General features: G+C 45.4%; 1 protein-coding gene across 2 annotated transcripts in view; it reads right to left on the bottom strand.

Moving 5' to 3' along the window:
* LOC119979121 (dual specificity mitogen-activated protein kinase kinase 3-like) overlaps positions 1–23,462 on the bottom strand; it is a 143,250-nt gene that overhangs the window by 6,987 nt on the left and 112,801 nt on the right. For both annotated transcript variants that reach the window (XM_038821128.1, XM_038821129.1), the window contains exons 5-10: positions 19,067–19,186; positions 16,128–16,244; positions 8,336–8,387; positions 6,521–6,648; positions 2,636–2,713; positions 1,315–1,454 (exon numbers count right to left, since the gene is read on the bottom strand). In XM_038821128.1, coding sequence (XP_038677056.1) covers positions 1,315–1,454; positions 2,636–2,713; positions 6,521–6,648; positions 8,336–8,387; positions 16,128–16,244; positions 19,067–19,186 — 635 coding nt within the window. The remainder of the gene's footprint in view (positions 1–1,314; positions 1,455–2,635; positions 2,714–6,520; positions 6,649–8,335; positions 8,388–16,127; positions 16,245–19,066; positions 19,187–23,462) is intronic.

Raw genomic sequence — 23,462 nt, 5'->3', positions numbered from 1 at the left:
TATCTGATTTTCTTTGCCTCACTCAGCTTTCAGCTGCCTAGTCCGTAAGCTCTGGAATTACCACCACAAACCTCTCCTCCTCTTCCACATCCTTAAAACCTACCTCTTCAACCAGTCTATTGGTCTCCTGCAGAAATAACTCCCTTATGTGGAGCAGTGCCAAATCTTGTCCAGTAAAGCTCCTGTGAAATTTCTTGGTACTCGGTACTACGTTAAAAGGTGCTAGATAAATTTAACTAGCATTAAAGTCTAAATTAAAATATTGTGAAAGGTTATTTTGTGGTTTCTCAAAGACACAAGGATCTATTCGCCGCAAGGGTTAGAACCTGTAGCTGAAGAAAACAATAGGGTTTTGTCTTCATAGCTTGTAGGGATTCCATGGACTCGCAAGAACATAAGAACAATGAAGCTTTGACAAAGAGTCATCCAGACTCGAAACGTTCGCTCCCTTTTCTCTCAGCAGATGCTGTCAGACCTGCTGAGATTGTCCAGTATTTTCTGTTTTTGTTTCAGGTTCCAGCATCCGCAGCAATTTGCTTTTATCGATATGTAACTATCAAGTCAAGTGTCAAGACTTTGTGCGGCAAGATGGCACAGTGGTTAGCACTGCTCCCTCAGTGCGGGGGACCCGGGTTCAATTCTGGCCTAGAGTGACTGTCTGTATGGAGTTTGTACATTCTCCCAGAGTCTGCACGAGTTTCCTCTGGGTGCTCCGGTTTCCTCCCATGGTCCAAAAATATGCAGATTAGGTGGATTGGCCATGATCAATACGCAGGGTACCGGTATATGGCGGGGAGTGGGCCTGAGTAGAGTCCTCTTTCAGAGGGTTGGTGCAGACTTGATGGGCCGAATGGCCTCCTTCAGCACTGTAGGTATTCGATAGACTCGCAAAAACATAAGAGCAAACAAGAGATAACTTCGAAACACATTTTAAAAGATGTCTCAAATAAATATCAACAATAATCAGTTATAATTGAGGAGTTATTAAACCATATATTTTCTAGAGCCCTCAAGCCATTGTGACAAACCTCAAATATAATCGGATTGTTCACATTTGACAACACATTTGAAAACGTTACGCTATTTCCTTATTTAAAAACTAAAGACAATGACATTTAATATTTGTGAAACATTGCCTTAAAATTGTCTCCCTCAATCGAAAATTGGAACTGCCCCATCCCATGCAACCCCCACCTTCCATTCCCACCCTGCCAAGAAACAAGAACTTGATTTCTATATTATTATAATCTGGCCAGTTTAAAAGTCCCAAGGCAAGAAGTAACACAAACATGTTTACAAGCTTCACAGACGTACCACTGCACTGTGAAATCCACAAACTCCTTGGAGAAGCGGTCTGCAGGTAATTGTGGGGAAGGTTCTTCCACAACTTGCTTTAGCTGTTGGAATGGTGTCCCCCAGGATTCATAGGGAAATCGTAGAATGGCTAGTTCAATCTGCAAAAATATATATTTTTTTAATACCAGTTTAATATATATTATATATATTTTTTTTAAATTTTATATATATATATATATCTATATATATCTATATATATCTATATATATCTATATATATATATATATATATTATATATCACAATTAACTGCAAAAAACACATGCAACTGATCTTTGAATTTATTATATAGTCTTTTCTTGTTAGATCAGTATTTACAATCCCACTATAAAAAGGATGTTGTTTTTCGGGACTTATTGTGCGCATATTTCCAACATGACAACAGTGACTGCATTCCAAAGATGTTTAACTGGCTATAATGCACTTTGTGATGTCCAGTGTTCATCGAAGGTTGTTTATCAATGCAAGTCTTTCTTTTTATATCTTACCAATGTGATAATCATCTTTTCATTATATTGTTTAAATGCTCATTGCACCTACAAGATTAAGCAGGAAGAAGCTCACAGAGCAGCTTTAACATTTTTGGGCCTATTATTCTCCCCTTCGCCTCCTCCTCAAAAACAGGTGTTAAGCTGTCGTCAGGGTACTGTTCCACTAGCACTATAGCTCTCTTGTACCTAACCCAAATGGTTTTTCGTTATGTCTGTATCTGTATGGAGAACATTAGCAGTCTGTTCAATTAGCCAGTCCTTTACTCAACCACCATCCACATCCAATAGGAGTGATTACACATAAAAACAGAAGTGCTGGAGATACTCACTGGATAAAAACAAATTATTGCGGATGCTGGAATCTGAAGCCAAAGAGAAAATGCTGGAAAATCTCAGCAGGTCTGGCAGCATCTGAAGGGAGAGAAAAGAGCTAACGTTTCGAGTCCAGATGACCCAAAGCTTTGACAACGGTCATCAGGACTCGAAACGTTAGCTCTTTTCTCTCCTTACAGATGCTGCCAGACCCGCTGCAATTTTCCAGCATTTTCTGTTTGGTTGCTGGAGATACTCAGAAGATATGGCAGCATCAGTACAGAGAGAAACAAAGTTAGCATTTCAAATCAAACATGACTCTTCTTTGGGTTCTGAAGAAGATTCATATTTTGCTTGAAATGTTAACTCTGTTTCCCTCTTCACAGATGTTGTCAGACCTGGAGTATGTCCAGAACTTGCGTCTTTATTGCAGATTTCCAGAACTGTTAAGATTAAACCAGCTGATTTTATTACATACCATAGTGATTCCTAAACTCCAGACATCAGACTTCACATTGTACCCTTTCTGGTTCAGGTCTGGGTTAATCCTCTCGGGCTGCAAAATAAACAAACTTGCACCATGATCAACTGGCAGGAAAGTATGGTGCAAAAACCACCCCCATTGAAAAAGGGAGTGCACAAACAGTGTTACAGAATGATCAGAGCTCAACTCAGACAAAGTATGCCTCTTCCTTTGATCTAATATTATTTCTAATTTCTCTTGTAAGACATGGTTTGCCATTTTTCCCTTTTTATTTTTGCAACAGGCAGGAATGAACAATTGTTGAAGTTCACCCATTTACTCTTTGAATGCTTGCCATTGCCTACCCACCGTCTTCCCTTTATGTAGCATTCCCCAAGTCACCATAACAAACTCATGTCAGGGCGGCACAGTGGCCTAGTGGTTAGCACAGCTGCCTAACAGCGCTGAGGTCCCAGGTTCGATCCCAGCTTACTGTTCGTGTGGAGTTTGCACATTCTCTCCGTGTCTGCGTGGGTTTCGCCCCCACAACCCAAAAATGTGCAGAGTAGGTGGATTGGTCACACTAAATTGCCCCTTAATTGGAAAAAATAATTGGGTAATCTAAAATTTAAAAAAATAAAAAAAATAAATATCAAACTCATGTCTCATATCATCGCAGTGTCCTTTATTTAGATTCAGAATCTTAGTCTCAGAAACTTCTACGTCATAAATTGTATCAGGCTGAGCCTGGCACATGTTGCGGACGCGTCGACTCTACTCAACGCGTCCGCCCATAGACCATCCTCTATCTCTCCTCCCAGCTCCTCCACCCACTTGCGCTTCAGCTCCTCGGTCCGAGTCTCCTCTGACCCCACAAGTTCCTTGTAAATGTCCAAGACACTCCCTTCTCCTATCCACCCTCTGGAAACTACCCTGTCCTGAATCCCCCTTAGCGGTAGGAGCGGGAAGGTTGACACCTGTTTACGTAGGAAGTCCCGCACCTGCAGATAGCTGAATTTTTTTCCCCTCGCCAACCCAAACTTCTCCTCCAGCTCCCTCAGGCTAGGAAAGCTCCCCTCTATAAACATATCTTCCATCCTCTCAATCCCTGCTGTCCGTCATATCCGGAACCCCCCATCCATACTTCCCGGGGCAAACCAGTGATTATTACGGATTGGGGTCCAGACCGATGCTCCCTCTGCTCCCACGTCTCCTCCATTGCCCCCAGACTCTCAAGGCTGCCACCACCATGGGGCTGGTAGAGTACCGTGCCAGCGGGAACGGCAGAGGTGCAGTTACCAATGCCCCCAAACTGGTGCCCTTGCATGAAGCTGCCTCCATACACTCCCATTCCGACCCCTCCCCCACCACCCACTTCCTGATCATGGCTATATTCGCTGCCCAGTAATAGTTACTAAAATTTGGCAGTGCCAGCCCGCCCTCTCCCCGACTCTGCTCAAGCATTACCTTCCTTACCCGCGGGGTCTTGTCCGCCCAAAAGAAGCCAGAGATCACTTTGTTGACCCGTTTAAAAAAAGGACCGCGGGGATTAAGTTGGGGAGACATTGAAACACGAACAGGAATCTCGGGAGGACCATCATCTTCACCATCTGCACCCTCCCAGCTAATGACAACATGAGCGCGTCCCATCTCCGAAAATAGTCCTTCTGGCCAGGCCAGATTTAATTTATATTCCCGCGCCACTTGAATGCCTAGGTATCTAAAGCGTCTCCCTAATCTAAACGGCAGCTCCCCCAATCGCCTCTTCTGTCCCCTCGCCTGGACCGCAAATATCTCACTTTTCCCCATAATTAGCTTATACCCCAAAAACCGGCCAAATTCCCCTAGAATAATCCTGATTTTTTTCCATCACTTCTAATGGGTCCGATACATACAGAAGCAGGTTGTCTGCATAGAGCGAGACTCTTGTGTTCCACCCCCCAACCCGGAGCAGCTCCTTGAGGCTCTCAGAGCCATTGCCAACGGGTCTAAAGCGAGCGCGAACAACAGTGGGGAGAGGGGACATCCCTGTCTCGTCCCCGGTGCAGTGTAAAATAGTCCGATGTTGTCCAATTCGTCCATACACTCGCCACAGGAGCCTGATACAGCAACCTGACCCAGTCAATAAAGCCCCGCCCAAATTGAACCGTCCCAGTATCTCCCACAGATAATCCCATTCTACCCGACCAAAAGCCTTTTCTGCATCCATTGCAATCACTACCTCCACCTCCCTACCTTCCAGGGGCATCATGATTACATTTAACAACCTTCTTACATTGGCCACCAACTGCCTACCCTTAACAAACCCTGTCTGATCCTCCCCAATAACATCCGGAACACAATCCTCAATCCTGGACGACAACATTTTGACCAGCAGTTTGGCATCCACATTCAACAGGGATATTGGCCTGTAGGACCCACACAGCTCCAGGTTCTTGTCCAGAATCAGCGAAATCGTGGCCTGTGACATCGTCGGGGGCAGCACCAATCTTTCCTTTGCCTCATTGAACATCCTTATCAACACCAGCCCCAATATACGAGAGAACATTTTATAAAACTCCACTGGATACCCATCCAGCCCCAGGGCTTTACCCACCTGCATGGCCTTCAGACCTTCCACTATCGCTTCTGACCCAATCGGGGCCCCCAGGCCTTCTACCAGCTCCCCGTCCACTTTTGGAAATTCAGCCCCCCCCTCCCCCCCAAGAAGTGCCACATTCCCTCCGGCCCCGTGGGGGGTTCCGGCCTATACAGCCTACTGTAGAAATCCCTAAACGCCTTATTCACCCCTGCTGAATCTCCAACCAAGTTCCCATCTCCGTCATTTACTTTCCCTATCTCCCTGGCTGCCTCCCTCTTTCTAAGTTGCTATGCAAGCATTCTGCTGGCCTTCTCTCCATACTCACAGATAGCCCCCCTCGCCTTTCTCAGCTGCTCCACCGCCCTCCCTGTGGTTAACAAGCCGAACTCCACCTGTAGCCTCACCACCATTCCCTTAAAAGTCCTGCCTCTGCGGTCTCCGCATACCTCCTATCGATCTGTACTACCTTATTGCCTCCTCCTCTGACTCCTTGCATAGGCTTCCATTCCCCTGCCATTTTAGTTTAAACCCTCCCCAACCACTCTAGCAAATACTCCCCCTAGGACATCAGCCCCAGTTCTGCCCAGGTGCAATTCACCCAGTTTGTACTCTCCCAGAACTGGTCCCAATCTCCCAGGAATCTGAAACCCTCCCCCTCGCACCATCTCTTCAGCCACCTATTCATCTGATATATCCTGCTATTCTGCACTGACTAGCAAGTGGCTCTGATAGTAATCCGGAGATCACTATCTTTGAAGTCCTACTTTTCAACTTTTAGGATCTCATCATTCTTTTTTACCTTTGACATTTGTACCAATGTGCAGCAGGACCATTGGCTCACCCTCCCAGTACGGAAGAACTGGGTTGCTGTTTTTCAGATAATTTTCAGATTAAACGGAGCCCCCGACTATCTTTTCAGATGGATGTAAAATATCCCACAGCACTCTTTTGAAGAACAGTGGAATTCCTGCTGGTATCCTGGCCAATATTTATCCCTCAACCAACATCTCTACAACAGGCTATCTGGTCATTATCACACTGGTGTTTGTTGCACCTTATCTAGTGTCATCTGGTTGCTGTATTGTGTACATTATAATAGTGACTATACACAAAAAAAACTTCACTGATTGTAAAGTGTTTTGGGGCATTATGAGGTCTTGAAAGACGATGTCCGCAGTCGTCGTCGTCGTTTGTTTCCGCTCCCCCCCCCCCCCACATCCAGCACATCAATGGGTACAAATATTCACCAAGAAGCACAGTGCTCTCGGTTGATATAAATATTGAGGACAAAAGAGATATAATTCTAAGTTTACACTCACAGCCATGTACGGTTTGCAACCTGCATCCATTGTTTTGGCAACCGAGTCCACCAGATATCCACTAATGCCAAAGTCGCACATTTTCACATGACCCTCTTTGTTAATAAGAACATTTGAAGGTTTCACATCTGTGAAGGATAACAAGTGTTAAATATCAGTTACAAATAATTATTATGCACTCTTGCAAAGGGGAGGCAAGAAATAGGAATTAATTAGTGTTGAATAAATAATAAGACTGAAATTTCATAAAGTGTGGGACTTTGCGGAACTTTTAAATGAATGAGAATATGTTGTCATCTGGCTACTGTTTACCTACATACAGAGCAGGTAAAGGCCCACTCCAGACCACAGAGGACATGAGGTCCACTTTCAAGAGTATTAAATGACACTGTACCAGAGCACAATATTTCACATAAAATGTGAGAAAACACATTCCATGACGGAAGTTTGTTTACTCAAAAGGAAATATTAATGCAATTCCGTACATTTCTTGCATTTTGTTTGATAATCAGCCACAGTCAAAACAACATAAAACAATACAGCATAGGAACTGGCCCCTCGGCCGTCCAAGCCTGCACCGATAGTCCGTCTATTTAGAGAGCCAATTTCCATTCTTTACTATTGATTGTACCTACCACAAAGCCAGAATTAAAAGGTGCCGAGCCTTTGCACCCTGCTCGGATTGTTTCCTACAAAATTAAACATTGGCTTTGAAAACTGAAGCCATTTTCAATTCTAAAATTAAAATTAAATGGTGAGGATATTAAAGGATATTCGGATTTATTTGTCCTTTATGTCCACAAGTGTTCATTATCTCTCTTTCCTCAAATGTCTCCAGGAAACAGGTAAGTAATATCATTTTTAACTGGGTAATATGTTGTTGCTTCTTTGCTGTGGTAACACGAGCTGTCAAGACGGAGATGCCAAGCTGAGACAAGATCCTACACTTGAAGAGCTCAGGTAGTCAATGTAGACCTCCTCAACAGAACTCTAAACAGCTGGAGGGCAGCCCTGAAAGCATTTAGTTTATGAACAAAGAACAAAGAAAAGTACAGCACAGGAACAGGCCCTTCGGCCCTCCTTCGGCCCTCCAAGCCCGACTAAACTACAATCTTCTACACTTCCTGGGTCCGTATCCCTCTATTCCCATCCTATTCATGTATTTATCAAGATGCCCCTTAAATGTCACTATCGTCCCTGCTTCCACCACCTCCTACGGCAGCGAGTTCAGGCACCCACTACCCTGTGTGTAAAAAAACATGCCTCGCACATCTACTCTAAACCTTGCCCCTCGCACCTTAAACCTATGCTCCCTAGTAATTGACCCCTCTACCCTGGGGAAAAGCCTCTGACGATCCACTCTGTCTCTGCCTCTTATAATTTTGTAGACCTCTATCAGGTCGCCCCTCAACCTCCGTCGTTCCAGTGAGAACAAACCGAGTTTATTCAACCGCTCCTCATAGCTAATGCCCTCCATACCAGGCAACATCCTGGTAAATCTCTTCTGCACCCTCTCTAAAGCCTCCACATCCTTCTGGTAGTGCGGCGACCAGAATTGAACACTATACTCCAAGTGTGGCCTAACTAAGGTTATGGTTCCAGCACACCAAATGAAAGAAGGAGAGTGACTGTAATAAACAGTCCAGGTTTAGTTCCAAATCTTTTACCAAAAAAACCCTCCAAATTAATAATACAATCAAATGGTGCTGCAAAAGCACCTTGCTGCCATCTACTGCAGTGAACATTTTCACTCTCAATTAACTTGAGCAAGACACGATTCATTCGTTTGTGCCCGTCTGAAATGGTAGCACTCACCTCTGTGAATCACAGACAGCTTGCTATGCAGGTGTTCTAATGCCTTTACAATCTGCAATAGGAAAAAAAAACACAAAAGAAACCTTTACTGACTTTCTATACATACTGCAATACTACACAGCTTTCCTAAACAGGGCACATTGGCGTAAAAGCAAAGAACAATTGTTGAATAAAAAATGGTCTGACAAAGGATTTCTTTCAAATGTTGACCCATTGTTACACTTTTGAAGTGCTGATGGATCTTTGTTATGTTTCCAGCACATTCTGATTCATTTATAGTCTATATCGTTTGCAATTTCTCCCCTTCAATCGCATAAACACATCCTTATGTATTAAGAGACACATCTTTTGTTATCAAAAGGATAATTACAAGTATGCTGCATTTTCACCACAAGCAAGTGACATGGCAGTATTCTTTTGTCACAACCTGAGAAAATGTACGTCATTGCAATGACAAATTTAGGACGTACATTTTCATGTCTTTTGTCAGCAATTGATGAGAGAATTATGAATCGGCCAAGTGACTTTTCCTTATGCATGGGAGAAGGAAAACAGTCTTTCACCTTATTTTTGTATATCAGTAGGTACGTTAAAATATGCATCTAGTTATCTGCACCAATGGGCCAAACAATATGACCAAGTATGCACTTAAAACACCCATTGCAAAGGGGAGGTCAATACTGTGGGATTTTACAGCACTAAATAGAAGGAATAAAGAAAGTAGGTAAACAACAGAAAATTTTGACAGTGTGATAGTGTAAAACAGATGATAGGAGATGGTCTACCTATTTTTCATTCCATTAAAGTCATTGGGATAAATGCAAAACAGGCTGCCGATTCCCACAACCTATTTAACATGATCACACAAAGTCAAAATTTACCCTGAAGAGACCTGCTTGCTGTTTTTCAGGATGGGAACACTAATGGGTTTGATAACCTATTAACCTGCTTGATGTATGTGAAATTATGCATATTCTATGAATTTTACAGGAGGAAAATAACCAATATTCTATTTACGTCCTCAAAATTCAAACGAACTCCGGCACTGGCAGGTCTACTTTCAAATGCATTTTCATGTATGTCATTACTCTGCATTTCCAAAATGCTATGTGGCACAGACACAAGACACTGTTATAGTATGTCGGGAGGTCTTATATAAGCTGAACTCAGGTATATGCAAATTCAGTCTTTCTTATATGCATTCACAATTTTGCCTCAAATAAATAGTGAGCTGAGGAAACTGTCTCACAAGATGTTCAACCACACAAAAACACAACCAAATATATAACCTGGCTGTCATTCTAGCATTCGACCTCTAACGTGGGAGCAATTCCCAGCAGAGTCTTGTACATCCTGGCTACATTATGTTGAAACTCGCAGGTGTAACCTGGGAGCACTTTGTTCTGAACCATGCTGGGTCTAGATATTATCTAACTACAGCTCATAAATTAATTTGAACTGACTTTATTTTTGACAGGATTTACCAGAAAGGATCCAAGTGAACAGAACGTTTTGGGCGGGCAAGAAATGAGCAAAGTCTAACTATTGCATGCTATGCAATTACTGGGTTGGTTAGAATGTGGTGCTAAAGACTGAAAGCACATGAGAACACGACAAAGAGGAGCTGTTCCATCAAGCTCGCTCTGCCATTCAACAGGAACCTGTTTGATTTTCAACCTTAATTGTACCATCTGGCACTATCCCCATTTCCATTAATACCTAAAAAATGTATTTACTGCTGTTTTGAATATACTTGCTGAGTAAGCATCCACAGCTTTCCAGAGATACACAACCCTTGCAAGTGAAGAAGCTTCCCTTCATCTCAGTTCTTTTTTTTAATGCAATTAATTTTTTCCAAATTAAGGGACAATTTAATTTGGCCAATCCACCTGCCCTGCACATCTTTGGGATGTGGGGGCAAAACCCACGCAAACTCGGGGAGAATGTGAAAACTCCACACGGATAGTGACCCAGAGCCGGGATCAAACCTGGGACCTCGGCCCCTTGAGGCAGCAATGCTAACCACTGCACCACCGTGCTGCCCTTTCATCTCAATCCTAAATGGTCCACCTTAATTCTGATGCTTTGACCCCATGTTCGACAGGGAAACATGTTCTCAGCATCTAGCTTGTCAAGGTCTTTAAGAACGATCTGTGTTTCAGACCATCTCATTCTGCTAAATTTCAGGGAATGTCTGCTCAATCTGTCCTCAATGGACAGTCCCCTCCTCCCAGGGATCAATCTAGTGAATGCTGACAAGTAATTCTAGGACTTCTCTAGTGAGACGTGAAACTGTGTCATACATCCACAGAAGGCTGATCATTCCAGGTCAGTGATCAATCCCTCACCCTCTCGGTAATGCCAGACTTGTCCACTCTCCAGTTGTTTTCCTGTTCAACAGACAGCCAGCCTGGGAAACATGCCGAGATGATTTAAAACAGATCCTGCCATTAAATTCAGCAGGATCGTTTTTCATGTCAAAGTAGAAAGCATCGGCAAATGTTCAATGATTGCGGTTAAATCACCCTAAACAGGAATTACACTGAATGGGTGCCAGAAATAGCAGAGGAAATTAAATTCAAGTCTTATTAACGCGATGCAAGACTGGCTTTTACAGAAGTAAACTTTGGAAATTTAGCCCATGGTTCGCGAACGGAGTGGCCGCAGCAAAGAGGCTCCCGCAGATCCACAAAATTGCAGCTAGTTTTCGGGGGTTTTCCCGGCGGGTTTTTAAAAAGAATTAAAGCCCCGCGAAATCAGCCCTGCCTCCCTTGTCCTGCCCAGGCGCCAAAGCTCCCTTCCACGGAGCTGAAGAGAAAAAGAAGAGGAAAGACTGGTCCTGGTCAGCATAACAGCTGCATCTGAAGGAAGAGTGGGGATCGGACTAAGAAACTGCCTGAAAGTCGGAGCACGGAGAGGATAAGACAGAAAAAAAATAATAATTTTTTAATTCAACTTAGTATTTTCCCTCCTGAAAATTTAAAAAACTTTTTAAAAAAAAGACTCTTTAAAAAAAAAATTCCTTTTTATTAAAAAAAATTGTTTTTAAAAGGAGATGTAAGGAGGACCAGCAGCGAAGGCGCAGGGAAATAGTGGGAGCTGCAGCCGCGCAGACAGACTACCCCACGTGGCGAGGCGGAGATTCAGGCGAACCAGGAAGCAGAAAACCTGGCGGGCCGAGCAGGAACAGGACGTGGCGACCCCCCCTCACCACACAGGGGGAGGAATGGAGAAGCGTGCTGAAAACGGAGATAAACGCCATAAAGGAGGAGATTAAAAACGGAGATAAACGCCATGAGGGAGGCACTCAAGACGGAGCTCCACACAACGATGAAGGAGATGTTGGAGAGACAACGGACAAAATGCAGCGAACCATCGATGGCCTGGAAAGGAAGGTGGAGGCGCAGGAGAAAACGATTCAGGAGTTGGAGAGGGCCGCCTCAGACCAGAGCAACAAGGTGGCAACTCAGGAAACCGAGGTAAAAAGGCTGGTAACGACCCAGGGGAGCCTAAGAGGGAAAGTGGAAGACCAGGAAAGTAGGTCCAGACAGCAGAATGTTAAAATAGTGGGTCTGCCAGAGGGGATGGAGGGCAGAGACCCAATAGGCTACATCACCCAAACGCTGGTAAGCTAGTGGGAAGGGAGAAATTTCTAAATCCCCCAGAAATCGACAGTGCGCACAGGCCACTCCGACCCAGGCCCAAAGCCGGGGAGCTGCACAGGTTCCAAGATAGGGAAAAAATCCTAAAGTGGGCCCGGCAGGCGAAATCGAGCATGTGGGAAGGGAGAATCATAAGGGTGTACCAGGACATTGGGGCGGACCTGGCCAAAATAAGGGCTGAATTCAACAGGGCGGAGCAAGCTGAACGAGGGTGGAAAGGCGGACAGGAGGACGAGACAAGGGCTAGCAAAAGGAAGGTAAAACAGGACCAGAGCAGAGCAAGTACTGGGAAGGGGGCCAGCATGCTAGTGAGGACGGCCAACACGGGAGGGCAGGAAGAAAGGAGGGTCGCGGTGCGGCTCTCAGGGGAGAGGGAGCGCCTGGCACAAGGGGGGGGGGGGGGGAGAAGGGGGAAGAGAGAGAAGTTGGGGGGAGAGAGCAGAACAGAAGAGAAGCAAAGAGAAGGGTGAGGCAGATAAGCAGCACGAACACAGGCCTTGGTGGGCATGGAGCAGGCAGAGTAACCAAGGTGGCGCCACAAACAGCCACTCGGGAGGGCTGCAGGGCGGAGGGAGACCCTGGTGTGCAGGGGCACAGCCACATGGCGTACACACAGCTGGTGGCCATGTTGGGTGCCCCCTAGACAAAAGGAAACCCCGGAGTCCTGGGGCCAGACCTCATGGCGAGAGCAGCGACCATGGCCATTTGGGACGGCCCCCGAACGAAAGGAAACCCTGGAATGCAGGGGCACGTCTAACAGGTAAGTATGGGTGATCCCACAGGACCGGCGGGTCGAAAATCACCCACCAGGATTGTTACCTGGAATGTAAGGGGACTCAATGGCCCGGTGAAAAGATCCAGAGTCTTCACCTACCGAAGAAGCCTAAAAGCAGACATAATCTACCTACAAGAGACGCACCTGAGGAAGAAGGACCGACTGCTGGAATGCAAGGGCTGGGTGGGACAGATATACCACTCATGCTAGTGAGGGGTAGTGGGGTGGCAATATTAATTAGCAAGAGGACGAGGTTTACGGAAACCAGGACAGTTACAGACCCAGGGGGACGGTACGTCATGGTCAGTCGTGTCCTGGAAGGGACACCGGTCGTACTGGTAAATGTGTACGCTCCCAATGGGACGACACAGAATTCATAAAGAAGACCATGGCAGAAATCCCCGACCTTGACACACACCGACTGACCATGGGGGGCGACTTCAACAGGACCCACTGATCAAACCCCAGAGCAGGGAAAAAGACTGGCATGGCTAGGGAACAGGAATATTTATGGAGCAGATGGGGGCGGTGGACCCATGGAGATTCCTGCACCCGGGAGAGAAGGAATTTCATACTTCTCAGAAGTACACAAGGTATACATCAGTATTGTCTTCTTTGCAGTGCGGAAATCGGTGCTTCCAGGGATCACGGGGACGGAGTACTCCGCGATCGTTATCTCTGACCACGCTCTACACTACATGGATGTGAGATTGGAGACAGGCCGGGCCCATCGCCCCACGTGGAGGCTGGACACAGACCTCCTGGCCGGCAAGGCCTTCTGTCAAAAAACATCATGGGCCATAGGCGACTAAGTTAGTAACAACCAAAACGGGAGGTCTCACCTTCCACATTCTGGGAGGTACTGAAGGCTGTGAGTAGAGGAGAGATCAGTGCCTACAAGGCAAGCAGAGATAGGGAAGAGAGGGTGGCCAGGCAACAACTGGTGGACTCCATCCTGGAAGTCGACAGAAAATACTCCAAGGCTTCGACTGTAGAGCTGCTGGCGGAGAGAAAAAAGCTGCAAATGGACTTTAACCTGCTATCCACTGGGAAAGCAGTGTACCAACTCCGCCAGACATGGGGGACCTAGCCCCACACTTAAGGGACATGTTCGCGGACTCACTGGCAAGGGGCACCCTGCCCCCCACGCTAGCGCAGGCCACAATTTCACTAATACCCAAAAAAATAAAGACCTGACCGAATGTGGATCATACAGACACATTTCACTGCTGAACGTCGATGCAAAAATACTCCCAAAGGTCCTGGCCAAAAGACTGTGTACCAGAGGTGGTCGCAGAGGACCAAACGGGCTTTGTCAAGGGTAGGCAGCTCAGAGCGAACATCAGATGGCTGCTGAACATAATAATGACCCCCTCCGGGCAGAGAACACCAGAGATGATTGTCTCCCTGGACGCAGAAAAGGCCTTCGACAGAGTCGAATGGAAATACCTCCTTGAGGTACTGGAACAGTTTGGGCTCGGAGCGAGGTTCACTGGCTGGGTGAGGCTCCTGTACAACACTCCCAAAGCCAGCGTCCGAACACACACCACCAGCTCTGAATACTTCCAGCTGCAGAGAGGAACAAGACAGGGCTGCCCCCTGTCCCCACTCTTGTTCGCACTAGCGATCGAACCCCTGGCGATAGCTCTGCGGGATACAAAAAGCTGGAAAGAAATCCGGAGAGGAGACAGAGAGCGATGGCTGCTGAACACAATAATGACCCCCTCTGGGCAGAGAACACCAGGGGTGATTGTCGAGGGCTTTTTCTACGTCCCGGGAGACAGAGTCGAATGGAAATACCTCCTCGAGGTACTGGAACAGTTTGGGCTCGGAGCGAGGTTCACTGGCTGGGTGAGGGTCCTGTACAACGTTCCCAAAGCGAGCGTCCAAACTAACACCACCAGCTCCGAATACTTCCAGCTACAGAGATGAACAAGACAGGGCTGCACCCTGTCCCCACTCTTGTTCGCGCTAGCGATCGAACACCTGGCGAAAGCCCTGCGGGATACAAAAAGCTGGAAGGAAATCCGGAGAGGAGACAGAGAGCACAGAATCTCACTCTATGCAGATGACCTGCTCCTCTATGTCTCAAAGCCACAGGAGGGACTGAAGGCAATACTACAAATACTGAAATAGTTTGGAACCTTCTCGGGCTACAAACTTAACCTGGGCAAAAGTGAGGCATTCCCAGTGAACCCAAACGAGCTGAAGGGGCTCCTGTTCAAAACAGCCCAGAACAGATTCCGCTACCTGGGCATCCAGATAGCCAGAGACTGGACACAGATCCACAAGTGGAACCTGACCAGCCTGGTGGATAAGTAAGAAGAGACATTCAAAGGTGGGGCTCACTCCCACTCTCCCTGGCGGGGCGAGTGCAGATGATTAAGATGAACATACTGCCAAGGTTCTTCTTCCTGTTTAGATCCATTCCGATCTTCATCCCCAAGTTCTCTTTCCAAACGTAGACAGTCACTGAGAACTTGGACCCAGCTGAGACAACACTTCGGGATAGCCAAAACGTCCCCCATGGCTCCCATAGACCCATCCAGAGGGCAACAAAATGCACATAGGGTCAGTTAAACGAAGGACAAACTAAACTCCTCAGTATAATATAGGAAATTAGCACGGGTGAGAAAAATGTGATGTGCATATATATACACACACACAACTGCTTATAAACATGGGAAATGCCAATAAAAAGATTTAGAAAAAAAAATTCAGCAGGACCTATGGAAAAACCCTTGCAGGTAAACAGTCTGCAACTCTTCTCTTCCTGTGGCTCTCTTCCCAGTTCCAGGTTATTGGGTCCCATAGGTTCAAAACTAAAATGAAAAGTCCCTTCCTCGTCTGAAATTTTCTTGCACTGGGAAAACAAATACTGCCTGTGTAAAATTCTCAATAATTTGGGTTGGAAACTGTTAAACATGCCAATGAGTCTCCATTGTTCTTGGATGCCTGGCTAGCCACCTTAAAAATAAATGGAACTGAGTGTTCTATTCCCTTACACCTTGATTGACACAAAATTCATTGCCAAAAATAGCTTTAGGAGATGCAAGGAAAAGCAGAACTGCTCGCCATACACTGATCTTTATTCATTGTGGAACTCGGGTGTCACAGGGAGCCATGTAATGCAAACCCTAAAGGCACGTATTGATTTACATGTGTAGGATCCACAAGTGTATTTATTTAACTGTTTTAAAATAGAATAGATGAGTTTAGTAATTGGAGTAAAATGCATTGAACATTTTGCTAAACAGTATTATCTCAGCCTACCAAAGAGCCACTAACGTGGACCTCTACACTCAAAGGTTAATTGGACAGTGAATTGGAATCCATCAGAATGCCAAATACTTACAGACACAGCTATTTTCCCCAAAATGTCCTCTGGGAATATTTTCCCTTTCTCAATTACTTTTTTGTAAAATTTATCCAGTGAGGTGTCTAGTAGTTCCATACATATCCACACATCACCCTGAAATACAGAACATGATCACCCAAAAAATTAACACTAAAAGCAACACAAACAGCTTAGATTTTTACATTTCTATTTACTTTGTCTATTATATTGAATAAACAGTCACTAGGTTTCAAAAGGTTTATTAATCTCCAAATGCATGGCAATCTTTTGCCTCAGAGTCCAGCTTGTTCCTATGGTAGAGACACGGAAGGAAATAATTGCTTAAGAAGCTGATCTTAGGTTCTACTACCTTCAATAATTACAACAGTGACTGCACTTCAAAAGTACCTCTTTGTCTGTAAAGCAGTTTGAGGTATCCTGAAGTTATAAAAGCCCCTCATATAAGTGCAAATCGTTTATTCTTGAAGGTACTGGAGGGCTTCTATTAGAGTAAATAAGGAAAAATAGTTTCTACTGGCAATAAGGTCAGTAACCAGAGGACACAAATTGGCAATAGCAGCAGGGCGCCGGGTGAGTAGATTCAATAGTAACTTTCCAAAAGGAATTGGATAAATACACAAAGTAAAAATTGGAAAAAGATCGGGAACAGTCGGACTAATTGGAGAGCATTTAAGGAGCCAGAGGCATGATGGTCTGAAAGGCCTTGTATGTTTTATGATACCACGTTCTGTGATACTAATATGGCACTGGAGGTAAAAACCACATTAATACTGCTCTCAAGTATTTTTATGTGGCGCCTGAAGATGATCTTAGAGATTAAGAGATGGTTTAAAAAATTGAATCATTCTCTTGTGTACTGCTAATGAGAAGTTCATGTAGAACATTTCATTAAAACAAATACAGGTTGTTGCAGAAGAGCTAAACTGGCTACTCGGTGTCAATTTATGTCGGTCTAGTATCAGCTAAACAATTAGCCAAGTGTTATACAGCTTTGTACAGCCAAGCCACATCCGCTCATTGCCCAACTACACCATGTTGATGTGAGAATAGCCAGTTGATAATATCAAACAGCACTTTATCCTCATTAGGCCAGTTGTTAACTCATTATCAAGAAAGTAATCTTGAAACCAATCCTAATGCAAGAGCAAAAGTGCATTTAGAACTCTAATGAACCAATGCCATCCTTCTCAAGACAAAGGGGAAAAATTCCACCTCAAATTGATTATCAGAGTTTGTGGGGTTAGCAAACATTATTTTAAATAGAGGCAAAAATGCCTCATTTTCAAAAATCTCAACCCTGCTTTTAAGATTCTCCCACCTACCACCATGGTCTTTGTCCTTCCCTATCCCTGTAACCTCTTCCAGCCCCACATCCCTCAAAAAGTCCAAAGGTGTGCAGGTTAGGCTGATTGGCCACGCTAAATTGCCCCAGGGATGTGCAGGCTAAATTAAGGGATTATTGGGATAGGCAGGGAAGTGGGCTTGCGTGGTGCGCTCTTTCAGAGGGTCGATGGGTCGAATGGCTTCCTTCTGCACTGTGGGGATTCTATGATTCTATGAACAATATCTGCATTCCTCCAATTCTGGTCTCTTAAACAACCCCAATTTTAATTCCTCCACGATTGGTCACTGTGCCCTCGGTTACCTGGTCTCCGAGGCTCTGAAATTCCGTTCCTAAATCGCTCCACTTCTCTTTAAGATGCTCCTTAAAACTTCCCTCTTTCTTCCTGCTCTTAAGGTCCCCTTATGTAGCTTAGTGTCAAATGTTGCTTTACAATGCTCCAGTGAGACTCCTTGGGATTTTTAGAGGCACTACATAAATACAACTTGTTATTATTACTTCCATTCAAACTTTTAGTTTCACATGTCCAATGCTTTGCAGTTGATTCTAATCACTGTTTTGATACAGAAAGTTACAACAAACATACTTGGATTTATATAGCGTCTTTAAAAGTAAAAGAAAATACCCAAGATGTCTGGAAAATGGACACTAATCCAAAGAATGCGAGATTATGACAGCTGATGAAAGATTAAGAAACATTTTCTTTAAAAAGTTAAATAAAATACAGAAAGGAAATTTTAGACTCAATTTACTAAAATTTAAATATAAAGGAAAGTTGGAAACAAAACCTACACTAAAATTAGCCTATATAGTCCATCGAGTCTGCACCAACCCCCTGAAAAAGCACCTTAACAAGGCTCTCATCCTATCCCTGCAACCCCACAAGCCACACATACCTGGACACGAAGGAGCAATTTAGTATGGCCAATCCACCTAACCTGCATATCTTTAGACTGTGGAAGGAAACCAGAGCACCTGGAGGAACCTACTCAGACATGGGGAGAAAGTGCAAACACCACACAGTCACCCAAGACCGGAATTGAACCAGGTCCCTTGCTCTCTGATGCAGCAGTGCTAACCACTGTGCCACCATGCCACCCCATGATTTAACTTTTGAAAATCAAAATTTCTTCAGGAAAAGATGCACGGATTAGCAGACATATTAGTACTTGAATAGTATTGTGCTAAAGTTGCTTTTGCAACAGTAATGAAAGAATAGACAGGTAATGACCTGACCCTGGAGTTTAGAGAAGGTTTAACAAAGTATTATGAGCAATATGCGGCGTGCAAGTACCAAGATAGTGTCAGCGATGAAATATCCGATTGCCTGATGCATTCATTATAAAACGTGCAGCAAAACATTATTTTGATTCAAAGATTGCCCTCTATTCCCACGTCAGAGTAGACACCAATCACAAAAGTCAAACTAAACCCATATGTAGCTATTTCCCTTCTCCTGAAAGGTGACAGGAGAGTAATGATGCTTTGATTGACCTATGATAAGATTCTAAACCTCAATTTTCAAACTAAAACGTTGAAACTTCTTTTAAAAGATGCTTTCTCCTCAAAATTTTCATTAAGCATTTCTCACTACCTCACGAAACAGAGCTCCATAGAATGTAACTGTATAGAAACAGTCAACAGTTCTCATGGAGATATCGAGGTCCATTAGCAATCTCTTCTGTTCCTGGCTGTTCACAGTAGCCCGGATTCTCTGAAATACAAAATGACAAAATATGCATTAAAATAGTTTTATTCCAAGCCTTTCTCTGATGGCTTGAGTGGACAAATGTTTCAATTGGTGAACAGCTTAACCTTAGCCAAGGTAGCAGTTAGAGAACAAGGGGCCACAACTTTGCTGGGCTTGAGAAGTGACCAATGGCCCCTAGCTGGAATTGTTATGTGTGGACATCGCAAGGAAAAAGACTTCCATTAACACAGCACCTTTCATGATCTCCAGCACCCTCATAACCAATTAAGTACTTCTGAAGTGTAGTTACTCTTCTCATATCGTTCTGCAGATAGCAAACTTCCACGAACAGTAATATGATAATGATCCTATAAATTATCTTGGTGATGTTGTTTTAAGGGATAAATATTGGCGAAGACTCTTAGCAGAACACCACAAAGTGCTGGGAAAACGCAGCGTCTGTGGAGTAAGAAACAAAGTTAAATTTTGAGTCTAATATGACTCTTTGGAACTCGGAAAATCCAAGCCAAAGTATTCTATGGTACAATTTTCAAACAGAGCAGAGGTATTCTGCCTGATATCCTGGTCAATACTTATCACCCAAACAACATCACTAAAACAATCACCTGGTCACAATCACATTGCTGTTCACGGGACCCAATTCAGTGCAAATTGGCTGCTGTATTTCTTTTGTTGCAACAATGACTACATTTCAAAAATACTTCACTGGACGCAAGGTATTAGAGGTTATGAAATATACTCTACAAATGCAAGGAAGATAGGCAAATCACAGTGAGGGCCTACTAATCCTTGCCCTTCCACAACAAATCCTTGCAGCTGGACTCTGCGAGGCTCAAGCTGCAGTTCAGAAAAACATTTGCGCATCAAAGAATGGTTAAATTATATGATGACGGTAGGGGACACAAAACAACATCTATACATGATGGGCAATATATCATCTCATGTTTGTAACCTACAAATGGGCAATTACAGATTCAAGCAAGCTGGGAGGCCTTGACACGGTGGTCAGATTTAATGTCACAGCAGTGATGCTCAATAAAGAGCAACTCACGTTTGGCCTCAAGTGCCATAATTCAACAAATAGCATTTGAGTATTTCCCAGAAAGCAGAGAAAGCACAATAAACGATGAAGATAGTTTGGCGTCCGACTCCCAAGACATTTCAGCACAGAACAGCCAGTCGTCCAGGCTACAACTGCACACAGTGCTCCTTTAGCGTCTGTAAATGTTTCCTGTCATAGAGTTCAGAAACATAGAAGCAGCAAAAAAAAAGGTTCATCTTACTGCCAACTCGCAGCCAGACCGAGTCAGTGGGCTTACCATATTCAAAACTCATGGTGGGAAGTTGACGCCATTGAGTTTGGAGGCCGAAATGCTGGGGTTATCCCTGAAATGCTGGTGGGGTAAATCAGAAATCAGGGTTAACCCACCCACCCCTATTAAGGGGTGTCAGCAGAGATTCGGAAATACAGGAGGTAGGCACCTATTGCATATTAGGGTGATGGCTAACTTTCGATAGTGAACTTCTAATTCTAGTGTAAACAAAACACAAATAATGTGTGAAAACAGTCAAACATAATGGGCGGGATTCTCCCCTACCCGGCGGGGTGGGGGGTACCGGCATAGCGGAGTGGCACCAACCACTCCGGCGTCGGGCCTCCCCAAAGGTGCGGAATTCTCTGCACCTTTAGGGGCCAAGCCCTCACATTGAGGGGCTAGGCCCGCGCCGGAGCGGTTGGCACCACGCCGACTGGCGCCAAAACCGGCACCAACGGCCTTTGACGGTATCGGGGCTGGCCGAAAGGCCTTCGCCGGTTCGTGCATGCGCTGACGTCACCACCGGTGCATGCGTGGTAGGGGGGTTCTCTTCTGCCTCCGCCATGGTGGAGGCCGTGGCAGCAGCGGAAGAAAAAGAGTGCCCGCATGGCACTGGCCCACCCGCCGATCGGTGGGCCCCGATCGCGGGCCTGGCCACCGTGGGGGCACCCCCCAGGGTCCGATCACCCTGCACCCCCCCCAGGAGCCCGCTCACGCAGCCAATCCCACCGCCACCAGAGGTGGTTGAAACCACGGCGGCGGGAGAGGACTGACAGCGGCGGGACTGCGGCCGGAGAATCGACGCGGGGGGCACGCCGTTCGGCGGGGCGTGATTCCCGCCCCCGCCAATTCCCGGGTGGCGGAGAATTCCGGCCACGGTGGGGCAGGATTTTCGCCGGCCACGGGCGATTCTCCAACCCTGCGGGGGGGGGGGGGGGGGGGGGGGTCGGAGAATTTCGCCCAATATCTCACACTGCAAAATCTACAACAGCTTTATACATCTCTCCAAGTTAGACCAATAAAAGGGGATATCTCCTCAAGTATTTGGCTGTATATGGGCTGGTTTAGCTCAGTGGGCTAGACAGCTGGTTTGTGATGAAGAACAAGGCCAGCAGCGCAGGTTCAATTCCGTAACAACTGGGAATCCTGAATTCTCCCTCTGTGCACCCGAACAGGTGCCAGAATGTGGCGACTAGGGGCTTTTCACAGTAACTTCATTGCAGTGTTAATGCAAGCCTACTTCTGACAATAAAGATTTTTTATTCAAATATTTATTGTTTTCAGTAAGACTCCGTTGTGCCAGAGAAGGATGGGACAAGGAAGGGGGATGGTGAAGGTGGCAAGTCAATCCTGGCAAGAAACTAATGAGGGCCACAGCAACCCATTATTCTTACAACTGAATGTTCCAGCAATCATCAACAACAATGAATCATACTGTGGGACCTGAAAAGCTTGTTGAGCATAATGCGAACGCAGTACATCAGGAGACAGGGAACAGAGGTTAACTGGACAGTGTGATAGAGCAAATCCAGCTGCATTTGCCAGCTTCCATTTTTCCATCAATGACATAGAATGGAGCTAAATGGCTGTACGATAAAGTGGAGAACAGAAAGAGAGAATCAATTATACCTTCTACATTTCGTGCAACATCAGCTAATTTAAGAATTATAAAAGCGACAATTGCGTGCACTAATCCCTACCCCTACCTATAGCCACTTTGGTTGACAAAGGGCGTGACTCTCCCAAAAGTGAACAAAGCCCCCTAGTGAGTGCGTTTTGCCACATTGTCACGAGAGATGCAGCACAGTGGCTAGCACTGATGCCTCACAGCACCAGAGAGCCGTGTTCAATTCTTGGGTGACTATGTGAAGTTTCACATTCTCCCAGTGTCTGCGTGGGTTTCCTCCTCCAGTTTCCTCTCTCAGTCCAAAGATGTGCACGTTAAGTGGATTGGCCATGTTACAATTGACACGTAGGTTAGGTGGGGATAGGATTGAGATTAGGCTGCCCTTTCAGAGGGTCGATGGGCTGAAAGGCCTCCTTCTGCACTGCAGGGATTTTATGAGATTGGGACGCCACCGATCTCAGAGGCCCCCAAAATAATCCCCGAACACTCCCCCCTCCCTCAAACACCCCTGCCAGGCAACTCCAGCCCAGGCTTGCCTAAAAACGCCAGCTTGGCACCTTGGCAATGCCAGCCTGGCACCCTGACAGTGCCTCTGCCAGCTGGGTTTCCATTTGTGTTTTCTTTGGGCGGGTTTGACGGCAGAAGTGGAAATGTTTCCTGATTTCAACAGTTTCTATGCCTAAATCACCCCCCCATTCAGATCGGCATTAGACCCAACTAGTTTCACAATGCGTGTACCTAACGAGCTGACCTTCCAGAGAAGCTCAGGTGAATGCATCACTTGAGGGGAAAGGGAGTCAAACCTGGGCAGCGTCCCTTCACACTGCCCGCTGGTCCGGCCAATACTGTGTGGGGATTACCTGGTGAACTATGGCGCACAGGGGTTTCCCTTTATAAATGGCATCAAGATCTTCCAAAAGTTAAATTGCTGGCAGCCCCACCAGCATGACACTGTGAGACCCGGTGTTTGAGGTTTCTGAGCCCAAGTCCTAAATGATAAAATGGAGATAGCCACTGTTGGTGCCGGCGACTTCAAGGTCGATTTATCTGTCAAACCTTTACCAAATTTAGGGAAAATCTTGCTCTTGGTCTCAATACAAAACGGAGCAGTTTTTTCTGCGCTGTGTTATTCATTGTGCCACAAAATATGGGAAGTAACAAACCTGTGATTTGAACTCAAATTATATTTGCAGAAAAGAAGGAAGTCCAATGTGGTGCAGGGACAATGGGGGGGGGGGGGGGGGGGGAGGATTTTGATCCACCCTTAGCAGCAGTGAGAACAGTGATGCGGACAAAATATTCTGCAAGAATAGGAAGGCATGGTCTCTCCAGTGAG

Source organism: Scyliorhinus canicula, chromosome 15 (assembly GCF_902713615.1).
Source record: "Scyliorhinus canicula chromosome 15, sScyCan1.1, whole genome shotgun sequence".
NCBI classification, from domain to species: Eukaryota; Metazoa; Chordata; class Chondrichthyes; order Carcharhiniformes; family Scyliorhinidae; genus Scyliorhinus; species Scyliorhinus canicula.
The sequence above is the reverse complement of the archived record's forward strand: the minus strand, read 5'-3'. Positions and strand labels throughout refer to the sequence as shown.